The sequence below is a fragment of the Fringilla coelebs genome, assembly GCF_963513975.1.
Source record: "Fringilla coelebs genome assembly, chromosome: 4".
Classification (NCBI taxonomy): Eukaryota; Metazoa; Chordata; class Aves; order Passeriformes; family Fringillidae; genus Fringilla; species Fringilla coelebs.
In genome coordinates, this window is record NC_140032.1 from 73,034,907 (window position 1) to 73,062,906 (window position 28,000).

Sequence of the window (28,000 nt, forward strand, 5' to 3'; positions counted from 1 at the left end):
AACTTTTAATGTGCTTGTGGAACAAACCCCCTGGGCTTGCAAAAGCAGGGGGACCCAGGAGTGGGGGGGGGTTTAACACAGCCCAGAATTACTCCAGCATCACCTCGGGTGTCACAAGCAGCACCACGCACCTCACAAATCTTTCGGTCAGCTGATGTACAAAATCAAATATCTCTCTCCAGTTCGTCGCCACGCTCCCAGACCTACGAGGGAAAACCAGAGCACATCAGCGGCCTGATCTGGGGTGACATTTCGGGGGGGAAACTGACCATATTCGCGCTTACAGACATCTCGAGGTACCGCCAGCTCTCGCCGGTAAGTTTTTTCGCCGGAGCTCCGCTCCCCCTCGCCCTGAGGGAGACCGCGGCCGCCGAACTTCCCCACAAAAGCCCGGCCGCCGCGGCGGGGCGGGCAGCAGATGCTGCCGCCGCTCGTTCTCCCAACGCCTCCGGCCGCAAACGCACCTCCGCGGCGAGAGCTTCCACGGAGGCCCCTCTGCACACCCCCTCAGGGAGGTCCCGGCCGGCTTCCCGAACTTCCCTCACGACGCCTTTCCCGCCGTTTTCCCTCACGAGCACACATCCCCCTCACGGCGCGCGCGGCCCCTCACGAGCACACATCCCCCTCACGGCGCGCGCGGCCCCTCACGAGCCCCCTCCCTCACGGCGCGCGCGGCCCCTCACGGCGCCCCCCCCCCTCCCCCCACCCCCGCGCGCGCGGCCCCTCAGCCCCACGCAGCGCCCGAACAAAAGCGGCGCCGCCGCCCCGATGCCCGATGGCGGTGATTCCCCCATGCCCGCCCGCCTCTCGCCTCGCCGCTTACTTGTCCAAGACGAAGTACATATCGAAGGCTCCGTGGCACGACGGCTCGCCCGCAGCCGGCGCGGCGCCGGCGGGCAGCGGCGGCAGCAGCAGCAGCAGCGGCAGCAGCAGTGAGGGCACGGCCCCGGCCATGGAGGCTGCGGGCGGCGGGGAGCGCAGGCGGGCGCTGCCGTCCTGCCGCTCGCCGGAGTGGCCGCCCCTCGCCGCCGCCACCGCGGCTCGCCCGGCCCGGCCCGGCCCGGCACGGCCCTCCCTCCCCGCAGCGGCGGCGGCGGGCGGCTGGGGCGGGGGACAGGGCGGGCGGGCTCGCACCGCCCCCGCTGGCCCGGCCCCTGCGTCCCCCTTGCGTCCCGTCAGGCGCGTCACTCCGGTCCGCGGTGCTGCCGGCGTTGCACGTGTGCCAGAGAGTAAGCCCCAAATAAATTTCATGTCGAGGGGGTTGGGGATTGCCCAAACACCACAGAGTTCGGATCTTGAAACAAACAAAAAAAAAAAGCCCCGTCCTAACAGTGATCATGTGTCTCCCACAGGCTGGGGAGGTGAATCAGACTGCAAAGAGGATCTTGCTTTTCCCTCCGCTGGAGGAGATGGGGAAGTCAGAGTCATCCTGCCGGAGAGTTTTCCTCTCACCTCGCTTCAGCCCCATTGCTGCTGTCTCTGGATGGTTCGCTGTAGCCACAGCACTCTGACCTGACACATCCGTGTCACGGTGCCTTTTCCACGCCAATCCCAACGCCAAGCCAAGCCTCCCTCTGATGCAAATTGGAAACTTTACCAAAGCCCGTGGACCAACAGTGAATAATGTCAGCCAGAGATCTGGCTCACAAAGTTCTTGATGCCTTTGAGCTAGCAAGGCCAAAGGGTAAGCAAGTGGTGTTTTAGAGTCTCCGTGGATACACAAAACACGGAAGATTAAGGACAGAGCAGCCTGGGCTTTGCCAAAGACCCAGCCAAAAGAAAGGCCGGGCAGAGGCTTGCGAGACAACAGAGGAAGCTTGCTGAGCTTCCCAAAACCAGCTGCACTCCAGCTTTCCAAGCTGCACGAGTCCACCCCAAGCCCCAGGAGCACTCGCCTCGCCTGGGAGTACATGTCATGTTATCCAGATGTTGGACATCTTGCTTCAAGCGCATGTGACCCCGTGTGTTTGGAACAAGCCTCCACTGCCAGTTCACTCTTTACTTGTTTCCAAGTGTGTGAATTCCTCTTTTATCCTGTGGTTTCTGCTGAAGAAGCAGATAAATCATGGCTATTTTGCTGGGATGGCTGGATGAGAGGGAGATAGGCACGTAGGACTTACAGGGCAGTGGCTCATGGCTGTTTGGCTTCATTCACACAAGGGCTCCAGCCTCCTTTCCCAATTCCCAGAACTCATTTGCTGATGCCTGGCACTCTCCCAACCCTCTTCCAGAGCTACAGTGTTGCCCAGCCCAACAGGACAGCCCTTCCTCCCTGTGCGCACACAAGCCCTCAGGAAAGCAGCCTCGTGAGCTGGTATCTCCATGACATCCCAGGAGCCAGATGGGGCCTCAGCAGCTTGCCAATGCCAAAACAGCAGCAGCAGCAGGAGGGGATTTCGGCTCCTGGCTGCAGCAAGGGACCTGGGCCAGCTGCAGACCTCTGCCCAAAGCCCAGTGGGAGCAGGCACAGCTTGTCCTCACTCCCCATCCTGCCCGTCTGGAATCCAGGTCACTTGCACGAGGACCTCCTTTACACCGGCTCCTTGTGCCTGGAGGTTGGGACAGCAGGGAAACCAGGGGTCCAGGGAGAAACCGCTCTCACTGATGGAAAACAGAACTCTCAAAAAAATACAGCTACAAAGTAACCCAGCCCTAGAAGCAGAGGGTTTGATGTGGATGGTCCATGCACAAATGAACTCAAGTTCACTGCCAAGGTTTACTGCAGAGAAAGTAGTAAACAGAGCACTTTACAGCACCTTTGGGGTTATACAGTTCCCTTCTTCACCTCCAGCACTTGCAGATGACTTCCCCACATGTTGTCCTTTAACATCCACCCACTCCCACCTTCTTTTTGGCCCAGGCTGGTCGGGAAGACCTCAGGCAAACGGTGCCAAAGCGAACTCGTCGTATCTGGGGATGAGCAGCTGGAAGCAAAAGTCCCCCTTGCTGTAACCTGGCTGTGAGCCTGGCCCTGCCCGTGGGTCCCCAGGAATGCTGCAGCAGAAAGGTGGGGCCTGCAGGGGAAACCCTTCAGCGCTGTGGTGAGATGACCTCAGGACTGCAGTCAAGCAGCAGCTTGGTGGCCGCACAGGCTGCCTTTTGCATAGACTACAGAGGGTCAGGAGGGCTTTGTTGCTTGATAAATCTAGCCCAGGTCCAGGATACCTCTGCCTGACAGCTGTGAGCCAGCCTGCTTTCCTCAGGATGCTCAGCGATTGCCAACATTTGGAAAAATGAAGCTTGGGTTTGTCTGTGAGTGTGGCTGCAATGCTGAATAATTAAACCCCCTTTCTGACTCAGGTCTGGGATTGCCCTTCTGCCACATGATCCAGGGGCAGCATGGAATGGGACAGCTCCACAGCCAGCTCTTCCAGACACCCTGAGCTGTGCAAATCCAAGGACAGGTGATGATGATGATGGGGAGCCTTGAGCCAGGGCAGCCCACAGGAAAATATTTTTCTTCTCCCCTCACAGGATATGAACCACACATGGAAGTCTCATGGTTTGTAAAAGGAAAGAGAAACCAGAGGGGCTCCAGCAGTTATACAACATGCAGGAGCTGTTTGAAAGCTGCCTCCTGAAGGATTAGCTACAAATCCTTGTTCCTTTTACAGCTGTAGCCTTGTGTCTGTGTGCATACTCTAAAGCAGTGTAGAAATTAATAAATAAAAAGGGCAGCGCTAAGTAACACAGGAACTCACATGTCCATGTGGTACTGCCTGCATCATCCAGATGGAAAGTATCTGTCTAGACAAATCTGGGAATTATGCAAGCTCAGAATTCCTGAGTAGCTCTTCCTTTCCAACATCATGAAGCATTTGCAGTGCCCACCGAAAATAAGCACAGAAAGACAGGGGGGAAAGAAACCCTTCAATTCCAACAGCCAGGAAAGCTAAACACTAGCAGTATTTTGGATGAGAGAAGGTGTAAGTGCAGGACTACGGAGCAGTGTCCCTGCTGTGTGCACGCTGACTCATCCCCGAGGAGCCAGGATGATCCCTGATGATCACTCCTGTCTCAGTAGAAGCGGAGCAAGCTCCCTTGAGCTTCTTGTGGTTCTCTGCTGCCCGATACCCTGGACAAGGCACAGAGACGCTTTTTTCCACTTTTCCAGAGCTGTTTGTTTCCACGGTGCCCAGACAAGCAGAAGGAATGAAAACAAAGAGGGAAAGATGGGCTGTCCTGGTGCAAACCACAACAGCATAAAAATAAATCACTCTGCCTGCAAGAGCCAAAAAAAAAGCAGGACAGAAAACATGGAAATCCCATTCTGGCCCGGGAGCTGCTGCGGCTGCTGGCTCTGAGAAACGCCCAGGGATCACCGGGGCTGGGAGTTCAGCACAACTCTAGAGTTGTAGTGACCCTTTTTGGTGTTCTTGGGAAACAGCGGCCCGGCCAGAGGAGACAGAAGAATGGAGCAGCCAGGAATCCTCGCCGCAGAGCAGTGCAACCCAGGGAAAGGATGACACAATTCTCAATATTATATGGAGAAAAGTAATTTTTTAAAAAGCACAGGTCGTGATCCAGCAGTCATCTGGTTCGTGGTAGTTTTATCACTGACTCCAGGGGGGCATCCCAGGGGTGCATCCAAACAGAAACGTCACTTGTGGTCAGTTTGGAGAACACTGAATGAAAAGGGGCCAACATTTATCCGTCTGGCCTGGCCCCTTCAGTGCTGCAAAGGAGAGCAAGAGAGAGCATTGTGTCAGTTCTGTCCTCCCAGGCCCAGGAGAGAAAGAGTAAAGAGCAACTGGGAGGCTGAGAGATAAAACAACTGCTTGTGCCACTGTTTGGGGGCAATATTTATGCAGGACCAGGGGGCTGCAGCAGGACATCACATCGTGCCTGAGCCACCGTTGGATCAGCAGCCCGGAAAGCAGATGTGCCAATTTCCTGTCCTTGATGATGATGGGCCCTAATTACACCAGAGCTGTGGCAACGTCCTTTCTTGTGTATGACCCCTAATTTGGTTTCGTGAAGTCGTCTGTGCCAGGTTCTTCCGGCTGCAAGGCTGGGGCGAGTGACAGTCACGAAGAGCCCTGTGGTCTGTGTGCCCAAACACCTGGCCCATGCTTTGAACCAAAATTTGGGCAACAGAAACAGAATTTGGGCAACCCACTGGGATTTGGGTCAGTTGCTTGGCTTGCTTTACCTCTTGCTGGTTGTCATGCCTGCTGACAGGGAGCTGTGTGCTGGGGGGAACACTCCAAGACAGGTGTAGGCACTCAGCAGAGACCAGCACTTAGGAGAAGCTGTTAGCTTGTGGGGGGATGAATTTTGGAACTGGAGGGAAAGATCGCTCCCCTTTGTTTTCCCGCCAGGGAGACTCCCTTGCTGGCATTGCTGCTGATGCTTTTTTCAAATTTGCACTATTCCTTTCTGCGATTTTTTGCCAGTTTATTTGGGCCTTTTTTTCCCTTTTTTTTCTTCATTTTCTATCCCGCTCATAATTTGAGAAGCTCAAATTACATTGGGGAGTTCCCCAATTTTGAAGATTGCCAGGGGAGCTTTTTTTTTTGTTGTTTATGTATTTAAACAGAGGCTTTAATAAGTTTGGGAGAGGATTTTTGGATGGTATTGTGGGAGGTTTTTTAGCTTTTTTCTTGAGTGACATTTTGAGGAAGCATCTTGGGGTTTCGAATTTTTTATTTTTTCCTCCCTTCTTTTTCCCAGGAGCTCTTTGTGGAATTAGGCATTTGTCTTTTTGTTTAGATGCTGTTTTGCGTGGGTGGGTGACTGCTCCTGACCCCAGCTGCACCTCCCAGGAACTGTTTGTTGTTCCCTGACTGTGGAACTCCGATTATTGTACCAGCAGCTCCCATCTCCAGCATCTGCTCAGGCCTGGGGATCACCCGGGCTTGCTCCTGCTGCTGGGAGAGGATGGTGCTTGGGCGTTTGGCAAGAGGTGCCATGGAGGGGCAGGGCAGTGAGAGGAGGAGGGACTGCTCCCAGGACATCAGGGATGCACAGCAGGGGCTTGGTGGCCACGTGGCACCTGCTTCTTCCTATGCCTGGTGGAGCAGGTACTGTCCTGAGGAAGATGGAGGCTCCACGCTGGGGCTGGGTAGCAGCTTGTGCTGCCTGGAAGCGGGAGAAGGGCTCTGACCTTGCTTTATGTAGCAAGTGAGGGAAGGAGCACTGTGGAGTGAGGCTCTAGGTGCTGGGCGTGCAGAGTGGGGGGGACTGGAGAGCCCTTGGGAGGGGACAAACAGCTCCAAGGGATGCTTCAGGTCCCTGTGGCATGGCCAGTGTGGGAAGAGCAGAACTCACAACTGTCCCTGCTGGTCCAGGATGCCATGTGCACACTGGGGTGGATGGATCTGGGATCCCTGTGAGAAGGATTGCACTCTGTGCATGCAAAGCTGCTCAAGGGGCAGGCTGGCTCTGTGCCTGAGGCTGGCAGAGTCGTGCAGCTGGCTGTAGGGGAGCCTTGTCAACACACAGCTAGAGCTGAGCACTGGGGCAGGACAGCCAGAGTGGCATGCTTGCTTGGAATCACAATAAAGAGTTGGAAGGGACCCATGAGGATCACTGAGTCTGCTGAGTAAGTAGCCCATGTGGGATGGAATGCACAACCCTGGTGTTTTAAGCACCAGGCTCTCAAGAACTGAGCTATTTTGGGGTCAGCTCACTTCAGTGTTTTAAGGCCTGACTAGATTTTTCTGGTCTGGTGTTGGCCCTGCTTTGAGCAGGAGGTAAACCCATCAGTGGTACTTTCCAACCTGACTGGGTGATTTTCCTTCTTGCCTACAGCCCCTGCGCTTGGCTGCAACGCCGTTCCTCTGCCCTGTGTAATCTCAAGGTAGTGAGATTTGTGCATCAAACTCTACATCTAGAGGATGAGCTTGGGGAAACACCACTTTGAGAAGGTAGGATGGGGATTTCATTGCAGTCAGCTCCTGGTTCTGCTGCTGTCACACGGCAGGGCAGGAAGGGTGCGTGTGGGAGCGTTTGCTGGCTGACTCACGGCCCTGCCTGGTTATTCACCAGCCAGATCACACCGCTGACTTGGCAGGCATCAGCCTTACCCTGTTCATGTGAGCTGCTCCCCTGGCTGCCTGGATGACAAGTGTTTCTGATCCCCAGCGTGACTGCGCTGGCCTTAAGACAGGAGCGAAGTGGCTGGGATGTGTCTTATCTGACTGGTGTTTACATCTGTGTGACTCTGAATTACCTTTTCCTCAATTCCTCCACATGTAAGAAGTTTACCTTATATGCACTCATGTCCTGTTGTCTGCCAGCCAAGGTTTTATCCTTTTCTCTTCTTCCTATGTCTGGGCAGTTAAGATGGGTGGAGGTGAAGCAGTGTTGACTGGATTGCAGGCTGCATTTTCTGCAGTGCAACTGGCAGGGCAGCAAATGCTGCAAGGGCAGGGCGGGTCGTGTCCCTTCCCCCAGGAACAAGCTGGTGAAGCAGTTTGGCAAGGACCTCCTATGTTTTCATGGATCAGCTTCGGGCGGTGCAGAAGACGGTGTGCTTGGCACTGCTTTTGGGGAACAGGTAGAGTTGCCACACAGCATAGCCACAGGAGGAGAGCTGGGGTGCTAAACTGTCATCCCCCATAGGGCAGTATTTTCATGGTCCTGTTGAATTCTTGTGCCTGTAAGAAAGCCCTTTAAAGCTCAGCAAAGATAACCAAGAAGCAGAATAGCTCATGGTACAAGGGTACTATGGCACCACAGCCCAAGACACCTGTAGTGATGCGTGTTGAGCAGGAAGGGCCTTCAGTCCCTGCTGAGGATTTGCAAAGACTGGTTTACTTCCTTGGAAAACTCATTTCCTGAGTCGGAGACAGTGATGAGTCAGTGTGCGCTCACCTGGGCAGCTCATCCTGTGGCACCGACAAGCCATGGTGCATAAGCTCCTCAGTAGCTCCCTGCCAGCCCTGTGCTCTCCCCCCTTCCTCCACTCCAGGAGCATTTACTTCTTTTGCTTGCTGTTCCAGGATTTTGTGCTCCTGCCCTTACAAGAACCGTCAGAACCAGATGCACTTCAGAGAATGAGCCAGAGTCACCGTGGGCTTGAAAGGTACTGGGTGCACAGAGAGCAAAAGAAATGGGAGATGGTGTCAGCTGCAGTGAGTGGCCAGATATTCCAGGTAGATGGAGTATGTTTGGAACCAGGCTGGTGCTCTGCAATGAGAGTTATGCCCTTAGAAATAAAGTTCACTTGGGAACTCATGTGCAAGGATCAGTGTGCCAGCAATGCTTATCCCCCTCAGGATGTGGCATCTCAGCCTGTGTTCTCAGCACCTTCCCTGTTACCTGCCTGTCATCCATCCGGGTGCTGGCTCAGGCTGGAAGCATGGGAAATGGTGGTTTGTCTGGGAGAGGTGAACAATGTGCACCCTGAGTTTGCTGTGCTCAGCATGCTTAGTCCCATTAGTTTTGGAGCGGCTTTGCAGGCACCAAGTGCAAGGTTGGCCACGGGCAGGAGTTACAGAGAGAGCGCAGCTACTCTGAGCTAGAAACATGGCAACTGTTGATCAGCACTGTCTGTGCTTATCTGCAGGAAGTAAGGAATAACCCCCATAAATCCCATCCTATAAATCAAACCCTCCTGAGCTCAGCTCTCATGAGCCACGTCACAGATCCTGGATGAGCAGCAGGGAAAGGTGCAGCTGAGTCACCAGCAGGGAGTCAACACCTTGCTGCCTCAGGGGAGCTGTTTGCACACACAAACATCAGCCTGCTCTGTCCTTGTCTTCAGGTACTCTGGACACACTCTCCCAGATGGGCAGGTACATTAGTGCAAGGTATGACACTGGATGTGCTCGTTAGTAACATGGGTGAGTGAGAATTCTGAGGGAGGCTGGTGTTGTCTGAGGAACCAGCAGGAGAGATCCAAGTCCCCTAGAGACTGCCAGCCAGCGTGGGCATGTGTTAGCAAGGCTGAGTGGCCACAGCTGAGGCACTGGTTCCTTGCAGCCAGGGCAGCAAACCTTGGGGGTTAATATTTACTCTTCCAGGTGCACTTATACTGGAGTATAACCCTCACCTGGAACTGGGAGCCAGCATAAAAATAATGGCAATTTTCTCTGGGGCCTTGGCTGGGGTTCTTCCCCTTGTCCTGCCTTACAGAAATAATGTGCTGTCTCTGCTCCTCTGTGGTGAGACAGTTCCCATCTTCAGGTCTTCAGGTGGAGATTTTAGGGGTGTGCAATGAGAGGGTTCAACTTTCTGTGCCTCATGTGTAAAGTTCCTAGGCATCCTGGAATAAGTTGCATAACAAGAATCACAAAACGTAACACTGAAAACACCAAAATAAAACCCAAGCAAAACAGGCAAAAAAAACCCTCCAAACCAGTTGTGCTGAGGGATTTTTCATTCAGCATCTTGTAGGCAGTGTTTCATGTCTTGCAGAATGAAAGTTACTGAATGTAACTCATCAAGGCAGAATGCTGTGATATAATTTAGAAGCTCATTAGAGATCGTAATCACAGTGACAGATGCTGGTGGGAAGTAGGAACCTTCACAAAGAAAAATAGAGAGCTGTTTGTCATGAGGGTACTAGATCATATGGGGGCAACATTTTCTGAGATATCTAAGGGATTCGATTATCACTTGGAGGTTTCCATCTAGATTTCTTAGTGTATAAATCGCTTGGAAAATAAGACTGAAGCACTCAAAAATGGAAAGGCCTTTTTAATACTTTGCTTGCAAGAGCCATAAATTGAAATTGCGTCTGCTAACCCATGTTGGAGCAGGGCATGCCCTTCTCTCAGGTGAGCTATGCATGCCACAGGCTCTCCGAGTGTCAAATGCTGTGGGATGAGAGCTGTGCCTGCGTAAGGAGCAGTGGAAGCAGCTGAATTGTGCAGGTAGCTGGAACATGGACTGGTGGGATGTGCTGCAGAGAAAAAGGCTTTTAAGGGTGACCAAAAGGTGTTATTTGGCCTGTTACCGGGATAAGCACGAAATCATCACCAGATCTGGAGATGTGTGCTCTTCCTTTGTGCCGCCCACTTCCTCTGAGTTGCACCATCGAGGTTGAGACAGACTCTGCAGACCCTGTGCACGAGCAGTGACTCGGATGTGGCTGCCAGCGCGAGAGGCTGGTGTGCGTGCGGTTCCGTGGGGACAGAGCGGAAAACCTGGCCTGTCGGAAATCCTGGGTGGCAGGGCCACAGCAGGGGTTGAGCCCCCAGTCCTAGTGCTCCTGTGTGGTTTGGAAGGGCAGAGATGGAAAGGGGGCCGGTGGGCAGCCTCGGGAAGTGGAACTGCGGGTCCTCAGTAGTGGAAGTAGGTTAACAGAATCATCATTGGGCTCTGCTGGCATGTGGGCTCACTGGGGTGTGAAGTCACCTGATGGAGGCATTGCCCAATAACAGAAATCCCCTAGCAGAAAATGAGCTTTTGTTGCTGCAGTGCTGTTCTTCTGAGGTGTTCCATCTGCTTTACAAAGAGTGTCTGACTGAGCCCAGCAACGCTTCTGTGAGAACAGCATCTCTAGTGACAGCTTCCAGCTGTCTAGCAGATGAGAGCACCCAGGTGTCGTGGCAAACGGGGAGGGAATTATAACCATCCCATTTCACTGAGAGGGGGATGCTCCTGCAGGACAAAAAGGGACCACCTAGTTGTTCTGTTTGACAGCTGAATGTCCTTAAGTAGGCACTAAAAATGAGCGTGCTGTAAGCTCATACGAGCAAATGTAAGAGAATAAGTCAGAATAGTTGGATTAATTTTATCTTTGGAATGTGGGCTAGGCAATTTTAGGCAGTTACTCCAAATGATCTTCAAACTTCTGTGTTAAAAAGAGGGGACCCAGCAGGACCACCTTGGGGCTCAGCCTGGCGCAGCTGTCCTGACTCTCGGTGGCCCTGGCAGGGCAGGAGGGGCTGCCATGTGCCATGGGGCACAGAATGCAGTCAGAGCCCTGTGCTGGTGCTGTGGCACAGATGATCTCCATAAACTGTGATGACATTAATCTAATGTATGCGTTCTCCTACGAATGTGAATACCAACAAATACAAATCCCATGCAAATCAGGCGCTCACGCAGTATGTGCAAACGGCTGAACATCTGAGGACTCAAATATTATATGAGAAGTTGTTCGCAGACGTGCCTGTTCCAAAATTTGCTGCTACACTGCCCTTCTGTGTTCCCATGGGAACTCTCAGGTGAGGGAGAAATGTGCTCCCTGCTCCCCTTCAGCTAAAAGAAGTTCGTGAAGTAAAGCCTTGCTTCCCTGCTGGATTCCTCCTCCTTCCCAAAGCCTGCAGCTCCTTCAGATGCCTGGCTGCCAGCAAGGACTCCCCCAGCCTCTGTGGTTTCCCCTTGGGGTGGGGGAAAGGTGGATGTTAAGCGTTCCTCAGAAAAGGAAGCGGTACCCTCTGCCAACTGGCGAGGAGCAAGTGCTGGCACAAACTGCGGGAGAGAAATTATTCACTCATTCTGCAGGAGCGTGTATTGGGAATCCCTCTTCCAGTCCTTGCCTGGCTCTTCCAGCTGTGCCTGCTGCAGCCCAGGTGCTTGAAGGGACCTGGTGGGGGGGGGGGGGTGTACCCAAGGGGCTGGGAAGCTCCCTGGGATGGTGTCTCTCAGGTGAGAAATCCTTGCATCTCTCAGCTGAAAGAAGAGGGAAGCCGAGAGCTTTGCCAGAGGCTGCAGGAAGGGAAGGAGGCAGTGCTTTTACTGCCCCTCAGCCAGCACCATGGGGTATTCAGGATGCAACAGGAAAAGGAAAAGGTAGGAACAAGGGTGAAGTGTACAAGAACACCAAGCGTAAAACCCTTTAGTCCATGTTTTGGGGTTATTTTGGTTTGGTTTTTTTTGTGTTGCTGCGGAAAGCTCAAGAGTTTGAAAATGGTGCTGGATTTTGTAAAATGAAGTCTGATGGATTTAGTAGCATTCACAGAAACACCCCAGGAAGAACAAGGGAAAAAACTCCAGCAGCTCATGTACAGGCAGTCAGAGGTAATGCTATCCAAGTGGAGGGACCAAAGTGCAGAAACATGGGCCTCAATGAAAACAAGTAAGAGGGAAGGCAGAAGGATGTGTTGTTGTAAATACCCAATTCCTCAGGTTATTTTTTCTCCTGAAACTATTGTTGCTTGTGCAATCAAGATGGGATTTAGGAGAGAGAGCAAGCCTGTCCAGGGGATTATATCCCACATGAAGACTGGTCTCTCTTAAAAGTGGCCAGATTTTGTGGTGGCACAGGGAGACTGCTGATAGGAGCTGTGAATGGCCCTGGAGAGGGGCCTGTCCTGGCAGTGGGTGCTTGCCTGGCTCCAGAAAGGGGGTGCCTCCAGAGCACAGGAGTACAGCTTGGAGGGGTGGTTGGGTTTTCCCTGCTCATCCAGAGCTCACGGATATGATGAACAATGTACCATGAAACCCCTTCCAGCTTTCCCCTCACTATTCCCTCTGCGCACTCAGCTGCTCAGAGGGTTCCAGGGTACTGCTGACTTCTGTGCTGAGAGAAAATAATCTGGTGTCTCTTAGGCAGTGGCAAATTGTGAGGGCTGAGATCACATTTACTCTTAGCCAAAGCCTGCAAGTATTCCATGCATAGCCCCCCTTAATGAAAAGCCCCAACCTCTGCCAGCAGGTTAAGAGTTAGGGCCAGCAACCCCTGGCACGTCAATAAATCTTCCTCCTGAGCTCATCAAATCCCCAGCCTGCCTGTTCAAGAGGGATTCACAAGAGGCAATACCAGTCTGACCTTTGTGCTGCCATAAATGCGGGTGCACATGAGCCAGCTCCATCAGCGGACTCGTTTTTTTGGCTCCCTTCACTCAGAGTGGTTTGTCTCACCCAGCAGCTGCAGGATCACTGCAGCATCCTAGCAGCATGGTGTGAGGTGCTTGCCTTTCCTAGTCCCCTCCTTTGTCAGCTCCTTCACGTGGCTTTGCCCAGGCCTCCCCTTTTTGACCCTGTGGGGCTGTTTTTCCTTCTCCCCATGATTTCCTGTCTTTCAAAATACTTGGTAATTTTGACAATGTTGATTTTTACTGCAGTAAGGGAAAAACGTGGCCTTTTTTGATAGCCAGATTGCATGTTTGTTTGTTCTTTTATTTTTGGCTTCTTAGAGCTTTTTGCCACTTTTCACTTTCTAATTGTCTCTTTTTCTAGTCCAGGCACTTATGCTCAAAGCCAACATTTCTTATGGCAATTTTTTATCACCTGCTGGCTAGAACAGAATAGGAAAAAACAGATTCTGGCTGGAGGACCTACAAAAGTAGGAAACATAAAGGTTTATTTGAAGGATTTCTTCTGTGATAGAATAGAAAAGAACAGTGTTTAGAGGTGAAAGACCTGGCTGCAGGCAGAAGTCTGGCTTAACCTTTAGAGCAGAGTATCTCTATGACTTGAGGGGAGCAAAGTGGGATCCCAGTTTATGTCGCAGGGGGAAAAACCTACCAAAAAGGAATTGCTTGGGCACACAGCTGGTTTGCAGCTCAGGATAATGCCTTGGGGGCTGGCAGCAGACAGGAGGTAATCAGCAGGTCTGATGTGCAAGGGAAGTCAAGCAGAGGCGGTGGTGGGCACGGGACACTGTTGAGGGAGGTTGTGCTTGCTGAAATGGGATGCTGCGGTGCAAGACTGGCCAAGAAAGGAGAGCAGTTCTTGGTCTCTTGGGAAAAAGGCATCTGTGTGTTTTGAATAACACTGTCCTGTCTGGAGATGGCTGAATTTTTTCAGGACCCTGTAGGATGACAGCATTTCGCTGGGACTGTGTGCAGGGAGTCCTGGGTTCGTTGTTTTTAACAACATTAAACATTTAACAACATTAGGTAAGCAATAGATTGAAAAAGCCACGTGTTCCATGGAGGCACTGGTATCTGTCCCCTCCTCCTGAAGTTCGCCTGGTCCCCTGGTGTCACTGGGAGCTCTGGGGATGTCAGGAGCCATGCTTCCGAGGCAGCAGCAAGATGCTGAGTGACCTGTGAATGGGCTTGGTCGCTCCCACAATTTCAGCCTCTGTGGACGCTGATAAGCCGAAAGACAGAGGCAATGGTGGCAACAGGTAATGTTAAAATGTTTGTCATGAATGGGGAGGCTTAAAGCTAAACAGCACCGTTTTGGAATACTTCAGCACAGCAAGATCCCAGGCAAAGGTGACAAGCTTTTTCTGGGGATGAGAGGAGCACCCGGCATAGTTCTGTCAGAGGTAGGTCATGGAATTGGGCGTTGATTCCTGTATACCTGCTGGTGCTGGCTTTGGAAGGAGGGCTTCTGCCTTGGCTGATGGGGTCTGAAGCCTTTAGTGATGCACAGGTGCTCCACGTGAGCCCTGTGCACTGCCCCGACACCTCGGTGTTGGTGCTGCCAGCCCTTCTGGGAACAAGCCCCCAGCCACGGGGGGCCATCCGCTTTGTCCAAGCCCTGGCTCACCAGGACCAATCCCAGCCCAGGTCAGAGTTTGGCAGCCACCATCCACCTTGGGCCACATGTCTGGAATCCTCTCCTTCTATCCCAGCTATTGTTTCTGAGGGCCTGTTGGCAAAAGCTTTGTCTGCCCACTCGCTTTGCAGTAGCCCGTGAGCAAGGCCAACCCACCCGTGTTCCCTGGGAGATTATTCCTGGCTGAACAAGCTTTGCTCCATGCAGCTGATCTGCCTAAGTGCATTTCCTTGCCTTGCTTTCATTCCACTAGTCAGGCTGCAGAGATAACGTCTGTCTTTGTTCTGATGCGAGACCCTTGCGTAGGTACACAATCTTCCCCATAGTGTGTGCTTCAAAATAGATAAAACGCCTTTTCTGAATTGCAGTTTAGATGGATTTTGATAGAGAGGATGGGGGAATCATATACAGAAGAAAAAAATCTTTTAAAATGAGAACGGAAGCAAATATAGTTTAGTAGTATACTCGTTACAGAATGAACAGCATATTGTATGTGCTGTGTTAGAGGTATGTTATGAATAACAAAAGCACTGGAGCATTTACATATTTGTTTTCAGAAATCCTGGCAGTTGGATTTCACCATTCTGCGCCTCTTTGCCAGAATCACTAAACAGTGGTACATATGGCTTCTGAAGTACCATATGCCGTGGAAAACGTTAGCTGATGCCTATACTGATGCGACACGCTATAGTCTTTATTTAGATTTTCTTGCAGTTTTGAACAAAGAATATTAGATCATGCAAAACATTGTGCAAGCAGTATGGAGTAGTAGATACAGGAAAACATAATGCCTTGTGCCCAGAGAAAAGCCGGCTAAGAAAAGGGGAAGAAAGGGTGGTGTCGGGAATTAGAATGTGCACGTGCCAAGAAATGCATCAAAGGGTGGGACAGGGCTTTGTGCGGCCAAGGCAGGAGGTTTTGCAGTGCTTGAAGCAGAGTCAAGAGCCAGAGCTCCGTGGATGTGCAGGTTTTGAATCAAGTTTCTAAGAGGTGCTCGCTGTTAACAAAAAGTAGCACTCAGGCTTAAATCTAAGTACGTGCTTGAAATCCTCGGAGAGCAAAGGAAACCACGTGCATGAGTGCTTTCCTAGAGCCCTCCTGTAAGAGAGGGGATAACTGCTCTCTCTCCCGTATCATTGTCTGAAAATGATGATGATGAGCACAATGAGATTTGCGAGAAGCATCTTGAAAACAAAACAAAATATAGTTTCCAACACAGCGACCGCAGAGCCCAACCTGGCATTAAAAAATGAATCCAAGCTTTTGTTTTGACAAGTTTTTAAAGGACTTCCCCCACACCCCCACCCCCCGCCCCGCTTCATCTCACACTCACATCCGCTGAACGCTGAGGGGAGCCTGGGGCTGTCGGGAGTAGCCAGAGGAGAGGGTGAGCCCGAGGGGAAGGAGAGCGGGGAGGTGTTTCTTGCCACCATGGCTCCCTGCCGGAGCAGCGCCTCGCTCTCCCCTTTCCCTTTTCTCCTGGCTCCTCTGTGTGCAGACCACTGCTCCGTGAGCACTTAATAGGCTTGACTTTAAGCATCGGAGTAGATCCAGTGGGATTACTCACGTATTTAAACGAAGGTATAATGTTTGGAGAGGAGGGAGAAGCATCGTTTCTCTGTCTCTTGATTTGGCTCCTGCCCTTGCAGCCACCCAGTTCGAGCATCTGAGGATGGGGGTTACGGGGTTCACACCGCCTCTGCCAGAAGGGTGTCGGGGTGTATGTGGTACTGCGAGCGTTAAACCACGAAAAGGAGGAAATTGGGGAAATCTCTTATAATGTGCAGACATTTGTTGGTTGAGGCTGACCAGCTAACCAGAACAGAGACAAACCCGGCGCAGAAACAGAAGGTGGATAAGGCTGAGTCCAGAATGCAGCCGGAGCAGAACGACTTCCTGGGGAGGCGAGAGCAGAAGGAAAGGGCTCACAGCTGAGCTGTGCCACAGATGGCCAGGCAGAGGATGCCGGGCAAGCCGCTGCCTGTGGGAAGAGCATGTGTGGTGACAGAGATGGGCTCCACTGCAGAACATTTGTGCTGACCTGGGAGAGCTCTTGGTCTGCATGGGCATTTAATAGCACAGGTAATGGCAGAGAGGCCAGTGCTGGGGGAGAAGCCTGTGATTCCCTGCCTGGCTGAAAGAAGCATGAAGGGCTCTGCAAGCTGCCAGTGGCCTTTCATGGTGCAATCAGAAGCATTGGAACATTTAAGAAACTGAGGATGTCACAGGAATTATCTGTGAGGCAAAAGCTGTGTGTGTAGGTAGGTAGCATCTCACGCACTTTATGAACCACTACCTGAATGGATGTAGACAGAAATAGAAGTCAAAATGGGAAAACAGGGCTGAGGGGAGCTTTCACAGAGCATCTATTTGAGGTTGCCTCCCAGGCTCTCTGGAAAGCACATAGTGGCTCAAAATCAAGCTTCATTATGTGGTTGTAAATTTGTTAAATTAAGAGGGGAAGATTAACGTCTTTGCATCTATCTCCAATCTAGGTGTTTTAATTCCTTTCCGGGAAGAAATACCTTCCCAGAGCTTCTGAGCAGAGGAAAATGGAGCCTCTCTTCCCAGAGGGTGATGTTTGTAGCAATGCCAAGCAGATGCTCCTTCCTTCCACCTCTGGTCTCTACATCTCTCGTAGGGCAGGATGGGGAGTGCCCAGCCTGCGCTGGGTGTGCAGCTGCCCCTTTGGGCTGTGAACCAAGCTGTCAGGGCCAGCACTGAGCCCACTATGTCACGGGCAGGGCGGCTGTCTGGGCTGCAGCAGGTAGACCCCCAGAGGGGCAGGACATCTGAGCCAGGCTGTCCCCGAGCAGGTCGGCACAGCTCCCTCCCCTGGCCCCGGGCGCTTTTCCCGGCTGTCCTGGCACCGATCTCCCTGCGTTGTTCCCCGTGTCCTCCGTGAGCACAAGCAGGCCATTTGCTGGATTAGCCTCATCATGCTTCCTTTCCAAAAAGCGCCCACCACTGTCTGCCTTGTGGTTTGAAAAGGGGTTAACGCTTTCCCCTCCCAAACCTCAGCTCACCAGCACATCTCCCTTGTGCTGCAATTATTGAATGACACTTCACAACTTCATCTCCTCTCCTGCTACATCTGCTTGCTGCTCCCATGTGCAACCTCGCTCACATCCCAAACATCTAAATGCATTGTTTCCTCTGTTTCTCCTGCCAGCATGGAAAGGAGCCATCCCTGAAGCAGGATTGCCTTTGAGCTGGCAGCAGACGAGTGATTGGCATTGGGCAGCGCTGCTGAGACTCTGGCAGGCCGTTTAGTAGAGAACCTTGGCTAATGAATGTCATCCACACCTAGCAGATGTGCCACTGCCTGCCATGCCAGATTTTTGACATAATACAGGGCTGCTGGACACGACAGTGCTCGGGAAAAGCCAGGGAGCGACTCGTGCCTTCAACGTGGCGTTTGGTCCTGCTCGTGCTCTGCGAGAGAAACGAAACCTGCGGGGGGGAGGGAGGCACAGCCGCGTCTCCCGGCCCTCCACCCTGGTTTTATCGGTGCGTAAATCGTATTTGTGTTGCTTTCACTTCTGTGCCAGGGAATCTTAAAAGGGAAACCCTCCACCTTTTCTTTTTGGTGCCTTGTGCTTCCAGCCCCGGCTCCTGCTGGGCCCTCCAGCCTCCCGCCGGGTCCCAAGATGGGGAACCGAGCAGGGGGCTCAGTGCCCCGCGGGAGCAGGGATGGCTGCGGGCAGGTGTCCGGCACCTGCATCTCGCCGCCGGCAGCATCCCGAGCTTCGTCTTTCCTCTCCTGCCCTCCATCGGAGGGAAGCAGCATTCGCCGGGCACAGCGGGGGGCCGGGGGTGGAGACCGGCCCCCCGGGCGCCCCGAGGCCCTCCAGGTTTCCGGGACTCCCCCTGACCCCGCCCGGCGCGGGAGTGCGGACGGGGCCGCCTCCTAATCCCGGCGTAATCCCGGAGAGCGGCAGCAGAGCGGGCGGCCGCTAATCCCGGCCCGCTGCCGCTAATCCCGGCCCGTGGCCGTGGGTCCCTGCCCGCGTTCCCGCGGGCTGGGGGCGGTGTCCCCTCCCCAGAGCGTGCAGTGGCGTCCCGGGTCGAAGCCCCGGCTCTCAGGGGACGTAAATCTGTTAATGACCTAACTCGGTCATTAACCCGCTGCTTGCCCGGCGGGTGGCGGCGCGGGAAGGGGCGGGGGCCGCTCTCGGGTGGGCGCTGCCCGCCCGGCGCTCCCGCACACCCCCCAGGCTTCTGCACCCGCTCTCCGGTCCGCCACCCCCGCGCCTCCCCGCCTCTTTTTTGGGGTGACATCGTTGCCGGCTTTTTCTGTGCTCCTAAGAGCAGCGCGGCCGGCGGCGCGGCGAAGAGGGGCCCCCTGAAACACCCTCCGGGGGGACAGCCTGGAAGGCCGGGGCGGCTGCGGGACGTGTCCTGCATCACGGGGAGCTCCGGGGGGGGTGCGCCTGGGGGTTGTTTCCTCCCAGCCGGCTGCCAGCCAAGTTCAGTGCGGCGTGGCCGGCCCGAGATGCGGCCGGGGAGAGCGTAATGGGGGGTCGGTCCCGCCAGTATCGTACCCCAGTCAACGATACTCCGGCTCGCTGGCTGCGAGAGCTCAACCGCCGATGCACCGTGTAACGCGGGTCGCTTTGCCACTCTCTCCAGGTTTTTTTGGTGTTTTTTTTTTTTTTTTGCTCGGCCTCTTTATCTTTCAATTGCAAAGCAATTAAAGGTTTGTATGAATCTGCGAGCATCCCTCCCCGCGGGGCCCTCTGATGCCCGCTGTATTGCCCTTTAGATGCCTCTTCCTTTTTTTGTTTTACAATTGTTGTATCAATATAATGCTTCCTTTCTTCCTCTGTCTCTATAGATACAGATATACAAGGCAAACCAAAGGTTTCGGCTGCTATTCAGTGCCTCCTCATTTGTCCCAGAGCCGTAACAGTGGTGCCCTTTCTCTTCTGGCTGCTTTTCCCTGCTTCTGGAGCAGCAGTTATGGGAGAAGCAGATGGCTACTGATTGGGTGAGCTTTGTGGCTTTAATACTGAATACTTTATGGAAAAGGACTTTATCATGCTTGGTTGGTCAGAGGAACAACGGGATGAGATTTATGACTACAGAAAATAAATCTTTTTAAGTTTCAGGCTCCTTCACACACCCCACGTCAAGTTGCTGCAGCAGAGCTGGAGCTGAAATCCTCTGCATCTTTTTTTTTCCCTCCCCCCCCCCCGCCCCGTCTGTCTGTCCTTTCACTGCTCTCCCCACCCCCTCTGCGCCGGGCTTTAGCAAACCTTTCTAACTTTAGGAACTGTCACTCGCCGCAGAGGCCGAGGCCTTCAGAGCCCCCGGGCAGCACCCGGAGGGGAGAGGCCATCCGTGCATGAGGATTATCCACCTGCGGGAATATGCTGGGCACTCAGCTCTTGCCCTGCGTAACTCAGCGGCCACCCAGGGTCCGGTGGGGAGCTGTGAGTGACATCCTCACGGACCCGACAGCAGAGAGTTCGTGTGGCCACCAAAAAGACGTGCAGCCCACCACTCCGAGCTCAGGTGTCCTGAGGAGATGGAGCCCAGCACTGCCTGACCCCACGCCGGTCCCAGCATGGGACATGCTGGTGGCACACAGGTACAGAAAGGCCCCAGGGTGTACAGGAGGCAAAGGAAGATTTCAGTCCTGCAGGGATTCCCCTTCTTCCATTTCTCTCGCTTTTCTGTCCTTCGTAGCCAATCTTGTCTTCTGTCAGGCTGTTAAATGTTTGAAGGAAGGTGAAGCTAGGTGAAAGCTTTCCAGGTTTTAAACCTTGATGCTGCTGTCAGGCCAAGTAGGGAGAAGAAGCAGAAATCCTGAGCAAAATAATTCTGAAATAGAAAATCAGCAGTGATAGAGGGCTATGTATGAACCGTTTAACCAGCCACCTGTGTTATGTTCGGTGGCCTTCATAATAAGAAAAATTTCTTTGACCCTTTGGTGAATATGCAAATTAATATTTCTAACCAGACTCTGTGTTTGCTCAGAAGAGGGTAGAGGGGAAGTTCGGGCACCATCAGGGATGAGAAAAGAGCTGAGATGCCTGTGGTGTGTCTGAACCATGAGAAAGCAGGTAGGAAAGGTATGTCGGCTTCCCCAGGAGCAGGAGCATTTCTCCTTGGGGTGAACCACAGCTAAAGGTGGTATCCAGCCCCTTTTAGGGATTTGTGATTTTGTGGCATGGCAGTGATCTGACCCTGGAGTCCAGCACCGGTGAGGTGTGTCTGAAGGGTCAGAGGCAATCGGAAGGGACAGGCACCCCAGGTGTGTTTGGGAGCTGGACTGGAAACAAGACAGAACACTGTGTGTTCTGAGGTGGTGTGCCTCAGCCCTGGCAAGCACCTGGAGGTAGGCAAATGTTCATCTGGTTGTGGGTCTGAGGACTCCCAGTGGGCTCCTCATGCAGAATGAGTAGTGGGGGAAGCGCCGCTCCTCTGTGCGCCGTGTCTGTAGCGTGATGGGATGTCTCTGGCACCCCAGCACAGGGCTTCCCCAGGAAGGGCGCCATGCACGAGCCTGGTGACAAGCAGAAAGGATGGTTTCAGTCATTCAGCTGAGGCCCTGATTTATTTCCACTACAGAGGCCTGTCTGTCTCCAGGGAAGGGAACCATTCTGGCTGCATTTCTCCAGGCACCAGGAAAGCTTGTGGCTCCACATTTCTTTTTAAGTGGATTTTCCGTTCCACCTGGTGTGCACCTCCCGGGGGCCACAGCTGGCCCTGCCCCTGGCAGCAGCAGGCAGAGAAGGTAGCAAGGCAGTTCAGAGCATCCCTTCTTGCCCCCTCCCCACGGTGCCCTGGCCCCGCAGGAGTGAGAGTGGCTGGGCTCATGTGCTTCTGGGAATTCGTGTGTTCTCTCGGTGATTTTATTTTATGAGTGATTTTATTGCAGTCACCTGGGAGCTGACTCTCAGCTGTGTACGTGTCTCCTCACGGGAGTAACCACACACCCGCAGGCCTGGTGCCTAATACGACTCAGGCAGTATTTCCCAAAGGATGCAGGACTGTTCCTGAGCACAAGTTGAGCAGCCTTTCCTGGTCCCTCTCCTGTCCCCTTCCTGCATGAAGGTCAGGGAGGAAAGAGAAGACTGACACTCCTGGGAGCAGGTGCTCTGCCCCTTGCAGCCGTCCCCGCAGGAGCTCATGGCAGGCAGAAGAGGGTTATCACGGTGGTTACTGATAACGGTGTCCAAGCATGCAGGCATCCCCATGCTGCCAGCCCTTCGGCCCCTGCAGCCACCTGAATCCCACCAGGTCCCCGCCCTGGCTTCTGTGGGGATTTGCCTCGCCAGCCCAGCCCCTTCTGAGCTCAGGTCCCGGGCTTGTCCGCTGCTCCTGGGGCTTCCCCTTGCCCGGGAGCTGGTCCCTGCCGCGCTGGTGCCGTCGAGAGGGGCTCGGCAGAGCAGGGGCTGTGCTTTTGGAGGGCGGGGAGTGGCGGGGGTCTACCGGCTGCGGGGGTCCATGGGAAAGCGGCCGGAACTCCTCAGCCCGGGTTGCCCCTGGCCCAACGCAAGAGATTTTCTGGAAAAATACGCGAATAGAAAATACATGGATGTACCGAGACAGGAGCGTGCGGCGGCGGGCAGCGATCGCACGGCCCCGTAGAGTGACACCGCGCTCGCTGGCAGCGCGGCAGAGGCAGGATCGGGCCTGGCGCACCTGCCCCGTGTACCCCAAAAATCCCAGTGAAGCATTTCCAGGAGGCCGGGAGAGCGCCGCCGGCGCCAGGCTTTGCGGGGTTTGCGGTGGGCGCACCCCCCAGCAGAAACTCCGAAAGAAAGAGCACGCGTCCTTCCCAAAGCCGTTCTGCGGGTCGAAGGACGCTGTTCCCTGGGATCCCCTTTTGGAGTGGCATCAGAGGCTGGATAGAAGCTCGGAAATTCCTCCGCGGTCTTTTCCAGTTCCAGGGAATTTCGGTAGCTTGGATCACGCCGAAGCGATGTCGAGATCGTATATGTGCTGTGGTGTCCCTTAAAATTCTCGCGAATAAAATCAGCGCGTAGGTTTTCTTTCCCCCCACTAATGACAGTCATTCGGACAATTTATATCTTACAGCGAGAGCTGCAGCACTGACGGGAAAAAAAAAAGAGAGAGAAAGAAACAGGAATAGGAAAAAAAAACCCCACCACATTTGAAGGAATTGACATCCAAATTTTTACAGACTCCCATATTTTTAATGTTATGAGAATCTCCCTTTTAGGAGATGCAGCGCTTTGTCGAATTAATAAGATAAATGTTGAAAGCATATTATATGCAGCCTTTAATCCTAATGCAAGGAAAATCGTAATTATGTGGAGGATAAGTGAATTTGAAAGCCAAACATCAGCCCACTCTCTGCAAACCCCGCTCCGTTCGTCCCTGGAAAACGCTTTGTCTCTCCTTTTTTTTTTTTTTTTTTTTTAGTTTAAGGGGTTTCAAATTCTATTTTTAATTATTCTTTTTTTTTTTTCTGTTTTGTGTCTGAAATGACGGCGATCAGGGAGGGACCGGTAAACACTTTTCCACGCGATGAACCCCTTATTTCGGCACAGAGCATCCGCGTCTCTCTGTTCCCTGAAGCTGCGCGCCTGTCGGTGGATGCGGGAGCCCCGCGTCTAGATGGGGAGAGCCCGTGGCCGCCCCCCGCCCCGGAGCGGCTAGGAATGGGCGGGGGGCTCCGGCCGGGGCTGCCCCCTGCCCCGCTCTGGCGGGGAGCGCGGTGCTGCCTGGTGCCGCTTCTCGTTACGCCGGGCCTTCGCCGGCCGCCGGCAGCGCAGGAGGGCCGCTCCACTCCGCGGAGCCGGGCACGGGCATCCCCGCTCGGCTCCGTCCCGCCGAGGAGGTTTTCTCCTGCGTGTCGGATTGCCGCTGCCTAGCAGGTGCGGGGACAGGGCGTGAAGCCGTCGCCGGGATCCCGGCGCCGGGCGGAGCGGCCGTCGGGCACCCCCGCTCCCCGCCCCACACCCCCGCCGGGCCGAAGCGGAGCCGCGGCCCCAGACGCACTCCCATGCCCCGCAGAGGGTCGGTGGGAGAACGCGCCCCGCGTTTCCCACCCCCTTCCCCGGTGGTGCCCGGTGGCGGCGGGTCCAGGTGAGGGGCGGGCGGGCGGCGAGCGGGCAGCCCCGAAGGGGTTAACGGGAGGGACGTGGGCTGTCACGCGTCATTGGGCAGATTATGTGCAGCAAACAAAAAGTGTGTGTCTGCGTGCCAGCCCCTCACTGCACCGGGTCCGTCTGCACCGCGCACCTCCCGCTCCGCCGCCCGCACGGCCCGGCCCGGCATGGAGCGGCGCTGAGAGCCCGAGGCAGCCAGCCCGAAGCCGCCTTTGTGCCACTGTCGGGGCGAGGATTATCCCCACCGTCCCTGGTGAGTAACGGCGGAGGGGCCCCGCCGCCCCCCGCCGCCCCGGAGCGGGAACAATGCCGGGGATGGCCGTGCTGCCGGCGGGCCTGCCCGGGCTGCGGGGACCGGCGGGGGAGCCTCCGGGAGCGGCCCCGGCGCCGCCCGGCCCGGACAAAGGGCGGCCGGGGGAAGGCAGCGCCGCGGGGCCGGGGGCGGCCCGGGGAGCCGGGGGGATGCGGCGCCGTGGGGAGCCGTACGAGGCTCGCCGCCGCCGGGAGGAAAGTTCGGCGGGGGCCGCTCGCCTCCGGTGGTTTCGTTTGGCGAAATCGTTCCTTCGGGGAAGGGATGCGCCGGGCAGCGGCGGAACGGGGAGGGCGCCGGGGAGGCGGCCGGAGCGCCTTATCCCCCGGCCTCCGTTCCCGGGGAGGGGCCGGGACCCCCACCGCCGCTCCGGGGGGGGTGAAGTTCACGGCGGTGCGGGTCGTACCCCGAAATCACGGGGGGAGCGGCGGCTCGGTGGAGCCGTGCCCGGTGCGAGCGGCGGCAGCCGTCAGCAGGCGCACCGGGAGGAGCACCGGTCTTTTCCCGAGCCAGCCCCAAATGACGGATTTCGATGGCAGATGGGGCGGGGGGAGGCAGCCGTGCGCTAATCTGGTCGGGAAGGGCGAGGGCACCGCAGCCGGGCGCGATGCTCCCTCCCCGGCCTCGGCGGCGCCGCCGGCCCCGCACCCTGCCCGCTGCCCGCGCCCCGCCAGCTGCCCGCCGTCCGCATCCCTCCCCTCGTAACGCGCGGCAGCCGGGGCTCACCCTGCTCCATAAATAAGCGTGTCGAGGTAAAAATAATTACCTCTGCTTGCTGCTTTTAATTAAAGTCTCGGAGGGAAAGTGCTGGATTATGATAATGAGCAGCCATACGTTCCCCTTGTCGCGCGGAGCGGGAGGTGAGCTGACACGCAATCGGCGACAATGACAAGCCGCTGGAACCCACCCGCTCCCCCGGTATAGCCCGCAGCCCGGCCCGGCTCCGGGATTGCACGAGGGAGACTCGGCGCCTGCTCGGGACAGGACCTGGCCGGTGGGATTCCCGGGTCCCTGCTCAGAACCAGCTCCGCCGTGATATCTAAAAAAATAAATCGGCGCGGCAGAGTCCCCGCACCTCGCCTCTGCTTGCAGCTCCGAGCCTGCTTAAAATTTTTTTCAAACCGGAGAAACCGCTCGCCTCCGTTTTTTGTCTTTCTTTCTATCTGTTTGTTTTTTTTTTAATTGCTTTTTTATTTTTGGAGTTTTTTTCGTAATGTTTTATTTAATAATTCAAGTCGATTTTATTTTGTTTTTCGGGGCATCCCGGTGTACCGCTGAGCGGGACCCGCTGCGGTAACGGCCCCTCTCTGCCCCTCTCTCCGCTCGCAGGGATGGAGGACGCCGGCGTCCAGCGGGGAATATGGGACGGGGATGCCAAGACGGTCCAGCAGTGCTTGACTGACATTTTTACCAGCGTTTACACCACCTGCGACATCCCGGAAAATGCCATTTTCGGCCCCTGCGTCCTGAGCCACACGTCCCTGTATGACAGCATCGCCTTTATCGCCCTCAAGTCCACCGACAAGCGCACCGTCCCCTACATATTCCGGGTAAGAGCCGCTCGTCCCCGGGCCCAGCCGCTCCCCACGTCGGTCGGTGCCCGCACGCGTCCCCGCCGCGGAGCGCAGTTCGGCCCGGGGAGCCCCCGCCGCCGGGAGGCTGTCCCCGAGGGCAGAGCCGCTTCGCCGCCGCTCCTAGTGCTGCCTGGCCCCGTGCTGTCGGTCGGTCGGTGGGTCTGTCTGTCGGTCCGGTGGATTGATTACCGCGGGGTTTCAGGTGGACACGTCGGCGGCCAACGGCTCGTCGGAGGGGCTGATGTGGCTGCGGCTGGTGCAGTCGGCGAGGGAGCGGGAGGAGCAGAACCTGGAGGCCTACATCAAGAGCGGGCAGCTCTTTTATCGCTCCCTACGCCGCATCGCCAAGGACGAGGAGCTGCTGGTGTGGTACGGCAAGGAGCTCACCGAGCTGCTGCTGCTCGGCCCGGCCAGGGCCCCCGCCCGCACCAACGGTGGGTACCCCGGGCGGGAGGAGGGAGTGGGATCCCGGCCGCCGGGGGGAATCGGGAAGCGGCGGTGGGCTTAGGGATGTCCCGCTCCCGATCCCCCAACTCTCAGCGGACATCCCGTCGGTGGCCCCGGCTGACGGCTCTCTCTCTCTCCCTCTCTCTCTCTCTTTCTCTCTGTGTCTGTCTGTCGTGCCCCCCCGACGCAGGCTCGCCTCCCTTCGCCTGCCCCGAGTGCAGCCAGCGCTTCCAGTTCGAACTGCCCTTCGCCGCACACCTCCGGTTCCGCTGCCCCAAGAGGCTGCACGGCCCCGACATCGGCCCCGCCGCCGAGGCCGCCGCCGCCAAGGACGGCGCCGGCAAGGAGCAGGAGCCCGGCAAGTTCGGGAAGCCCGGCGGGCCGCCGCACCACCCCTTTCCCGGGCCCGACGGCGGCCCCGCCGCCAGCACCAAGCCCTCCACGGACTTCCACAACCTGGCGCGGGAGCTGGAGAACTCCCGCGGTGGGCGCGCCGGCTCCCCGGGGCGGCCGGCGCCCCCCGAGGGCGGTCCTGAGACGGCGGCCGGGAAGGCGAAGCGGCGCTTCCCCGAGGAGGAGGAGCGCGGGCCCGGCGCGGCGCGGGGCCGCTTCCCGGCGGAGCGGCCGGGGCTGCCGGCGGCGCCCAAGGAGGAGCCGGGCTGCGCCCCGCAGCAGCAGTACCGCGCCGCCGGCTCCTACTGCGGGCTGGAGGAGGGCGGGCGCCTCTTCGCGCCACCCAGCCCGGAGACCGGCGAGGCCAAGCGCAGCGCCTTCGTGGAGGTGAAGAAGGCGGCCCGCGGCCCCGAGCCCGACGGCGGCCCCGAAGAGGGCCCGGAGCGCGGCTCCCCGGGCGCGGGCGGCGCGGAGCCGGGGCTGTGCCCCCGCGGCGGCGCGGGGGGCCCGCTGGCCGCCCGCCTGGACGGCGGCAGCCCGGCGCGGGGGAGCGCCTTCAGCACGGTGCCGCAGCTCGGGGCCGGCCCCGGCGGGCCCGGCGGCGGCGGCGGCGCCGACGAGAGGAAAAGCGCCTTCTCGCAGCCCGCCCGCTCCTTCCCGCACGTCCCGCCGCTGGTGCTGGGTCCCAAGCTGGGCGGGCTGGGCGAGCCCTGCCCCGACGGCGCCGCCGCCCCCGCCCGCCTGTACGCCGCCGAGGCGCTGGCCGCCAAGCTGCCGGGCGGCGGGGAGGCGGCGGGCGGCGGCGGCGGCGGCGGGGGGCTGCCCAAGCAAAGCCCCTTCCTCTACACCACGGCCTTCTGGCCCAAGAGCTCGGCGGCGGCGGCGGTGGCGGCGGCGGCGGCGGGGCCGCTGCAGCTGCAGCTGCCGTCGGCGCTGACGCTGCTGCCGCCGTCGTTCACCTCGCTGTGCCTGCCGGCTCAGAACTGGTGCGCCAAGTGCAACGCGTCCTTCCGCATGACCTCGGACCTGGTCTACCACATGCGCTCCCACCACAAGAAGGAATACGCGCTGGAGCCCCTCGTCAAGCGCCGCCGCGAGGAGAAGCTCAAGTGCCCCATCTGCAACGAGTCCTTCCGCGAGCGCCACCACCTCTCCCGCCACATGACCTCCCACAACTAGCGGGGACAATCCCACCTCCGGCCCCGGGACCCCCGCGCCGGGGACACCCGCGCCGCCCGCCTCTCCCACCCTTCCCCTTCGATGCACGCGTTTCCACAGTCCGGGGAGGGGCGGGGAGGGCAGCGGGTGAGGATGAGGAAGGAGGAGGTGAAGAAAGAAGAAGAAGCAGCAGAAAAATGAAGGTAAAAGAAAAAAAAAAACAAACAAAGAAAGAAATAAAGAGAGAGAGATAGAAAAGAGAAGCACCGGGAAAAAGGAAAAAAAAATCAAATTACTTAAAAATACATTTTTTAAAATGTCATATATTGCAACATATTGATGCATTTGTCATACGTTTCTACTTAAATTATTAAGCACTTATGGTTTAGATGTAATAATAATTCTATGTCAGGGTAAATTTTTATTTTGGATATGAAGCTAAGGGCGAGGGGAGCGCGGCGGGGCCGGCGGGCGGCGGGCCGGGGTCCTGCATGCACCGGGCGCTACCCCCGTCCGGCCCCGCCGCCCGCGCCCCTTCCCCCCGAGTGTCACTGGTGCCCGTGGAATGGAGTCTCGGTAGTTCCGTGTTTACCTTCCCTTTCCCGTTTGGGTTTGGTTTTCGGGTTTTTTTTTCCTCGCCCCTCTGGAAAAAAAAAAAAAGATTTATTAAACTTTATAGTTTA

General features: G+C 56.2%; 2 protein-coding genes across 12 annotated transcripts in view; one reads left to right on the forward strand and one right to left on the reverse strand.

The window, feature by feature from the left end:
* Positions 1–1,118, reverse strand: part of ANTXR2 (ANTXR cell adhesion molecule 2) — a 77,856-nt gene extending 76,738 nt beyond the window's left edge. The window contains exons 1-2 of the mRNA XM_084205133.1: positions 824–1,118; positions 132–203 (exon numbers count right to left, since the gene is read on the reverse strand). Of these exons, the coding sequence (XP_084061259.1) occupies positions 132–203; positions 824–954 (203 nt within the window). The 5' untranslated portion in view covers positions 955–1,118. The remainder of the gene's footprint in view (positions 1–131; positions 204–823) is intronic.
* On the forward strand, positions 192–28,000 carry PRDM8 (PR/SET domain 8). Of its 11 annotated transcripts, none has more exons than XM_084205123.1 (9): positions 192–315; positions 1,353–5,129; positions 6,754–6,869; positions 7,947–8,029; positions 17,522–17,859; positions 19,187–19,339; positions 25,075–25,295; positions 25,522–25,753; positions 25,957–28,000. In XM_084205123.1, the coding sequence occupies exons 7-9, from the start codon at positions 25,077–25,079 to the stop codon at positions 27,336–27,338; spliced, it is 1,833 nt and encodes a 610-aa protein (XP_084061249.1). In that variant the 5' UTR covers positions 192–315; positions 1,353–5,129; positions 6,754–6,869; positions 7,947–8,029; positions 17,522–17,859; positions 19,187–19,339; positions 25,075–25,076; the 3' UTR covers positions 27,339–28,000. The 11 variants fall into 11 exon arrangements, 10 of the variants coding, with proteins under 10 accessions (XP_084061249.1, XP_084061252.1, XP_084061251.1 ...); XM_084205126.1 differs by having other exon boundaries at positions 1,353–4,952; XM_084205125.1 differs by lacking the exon at positions 17,522–17,859.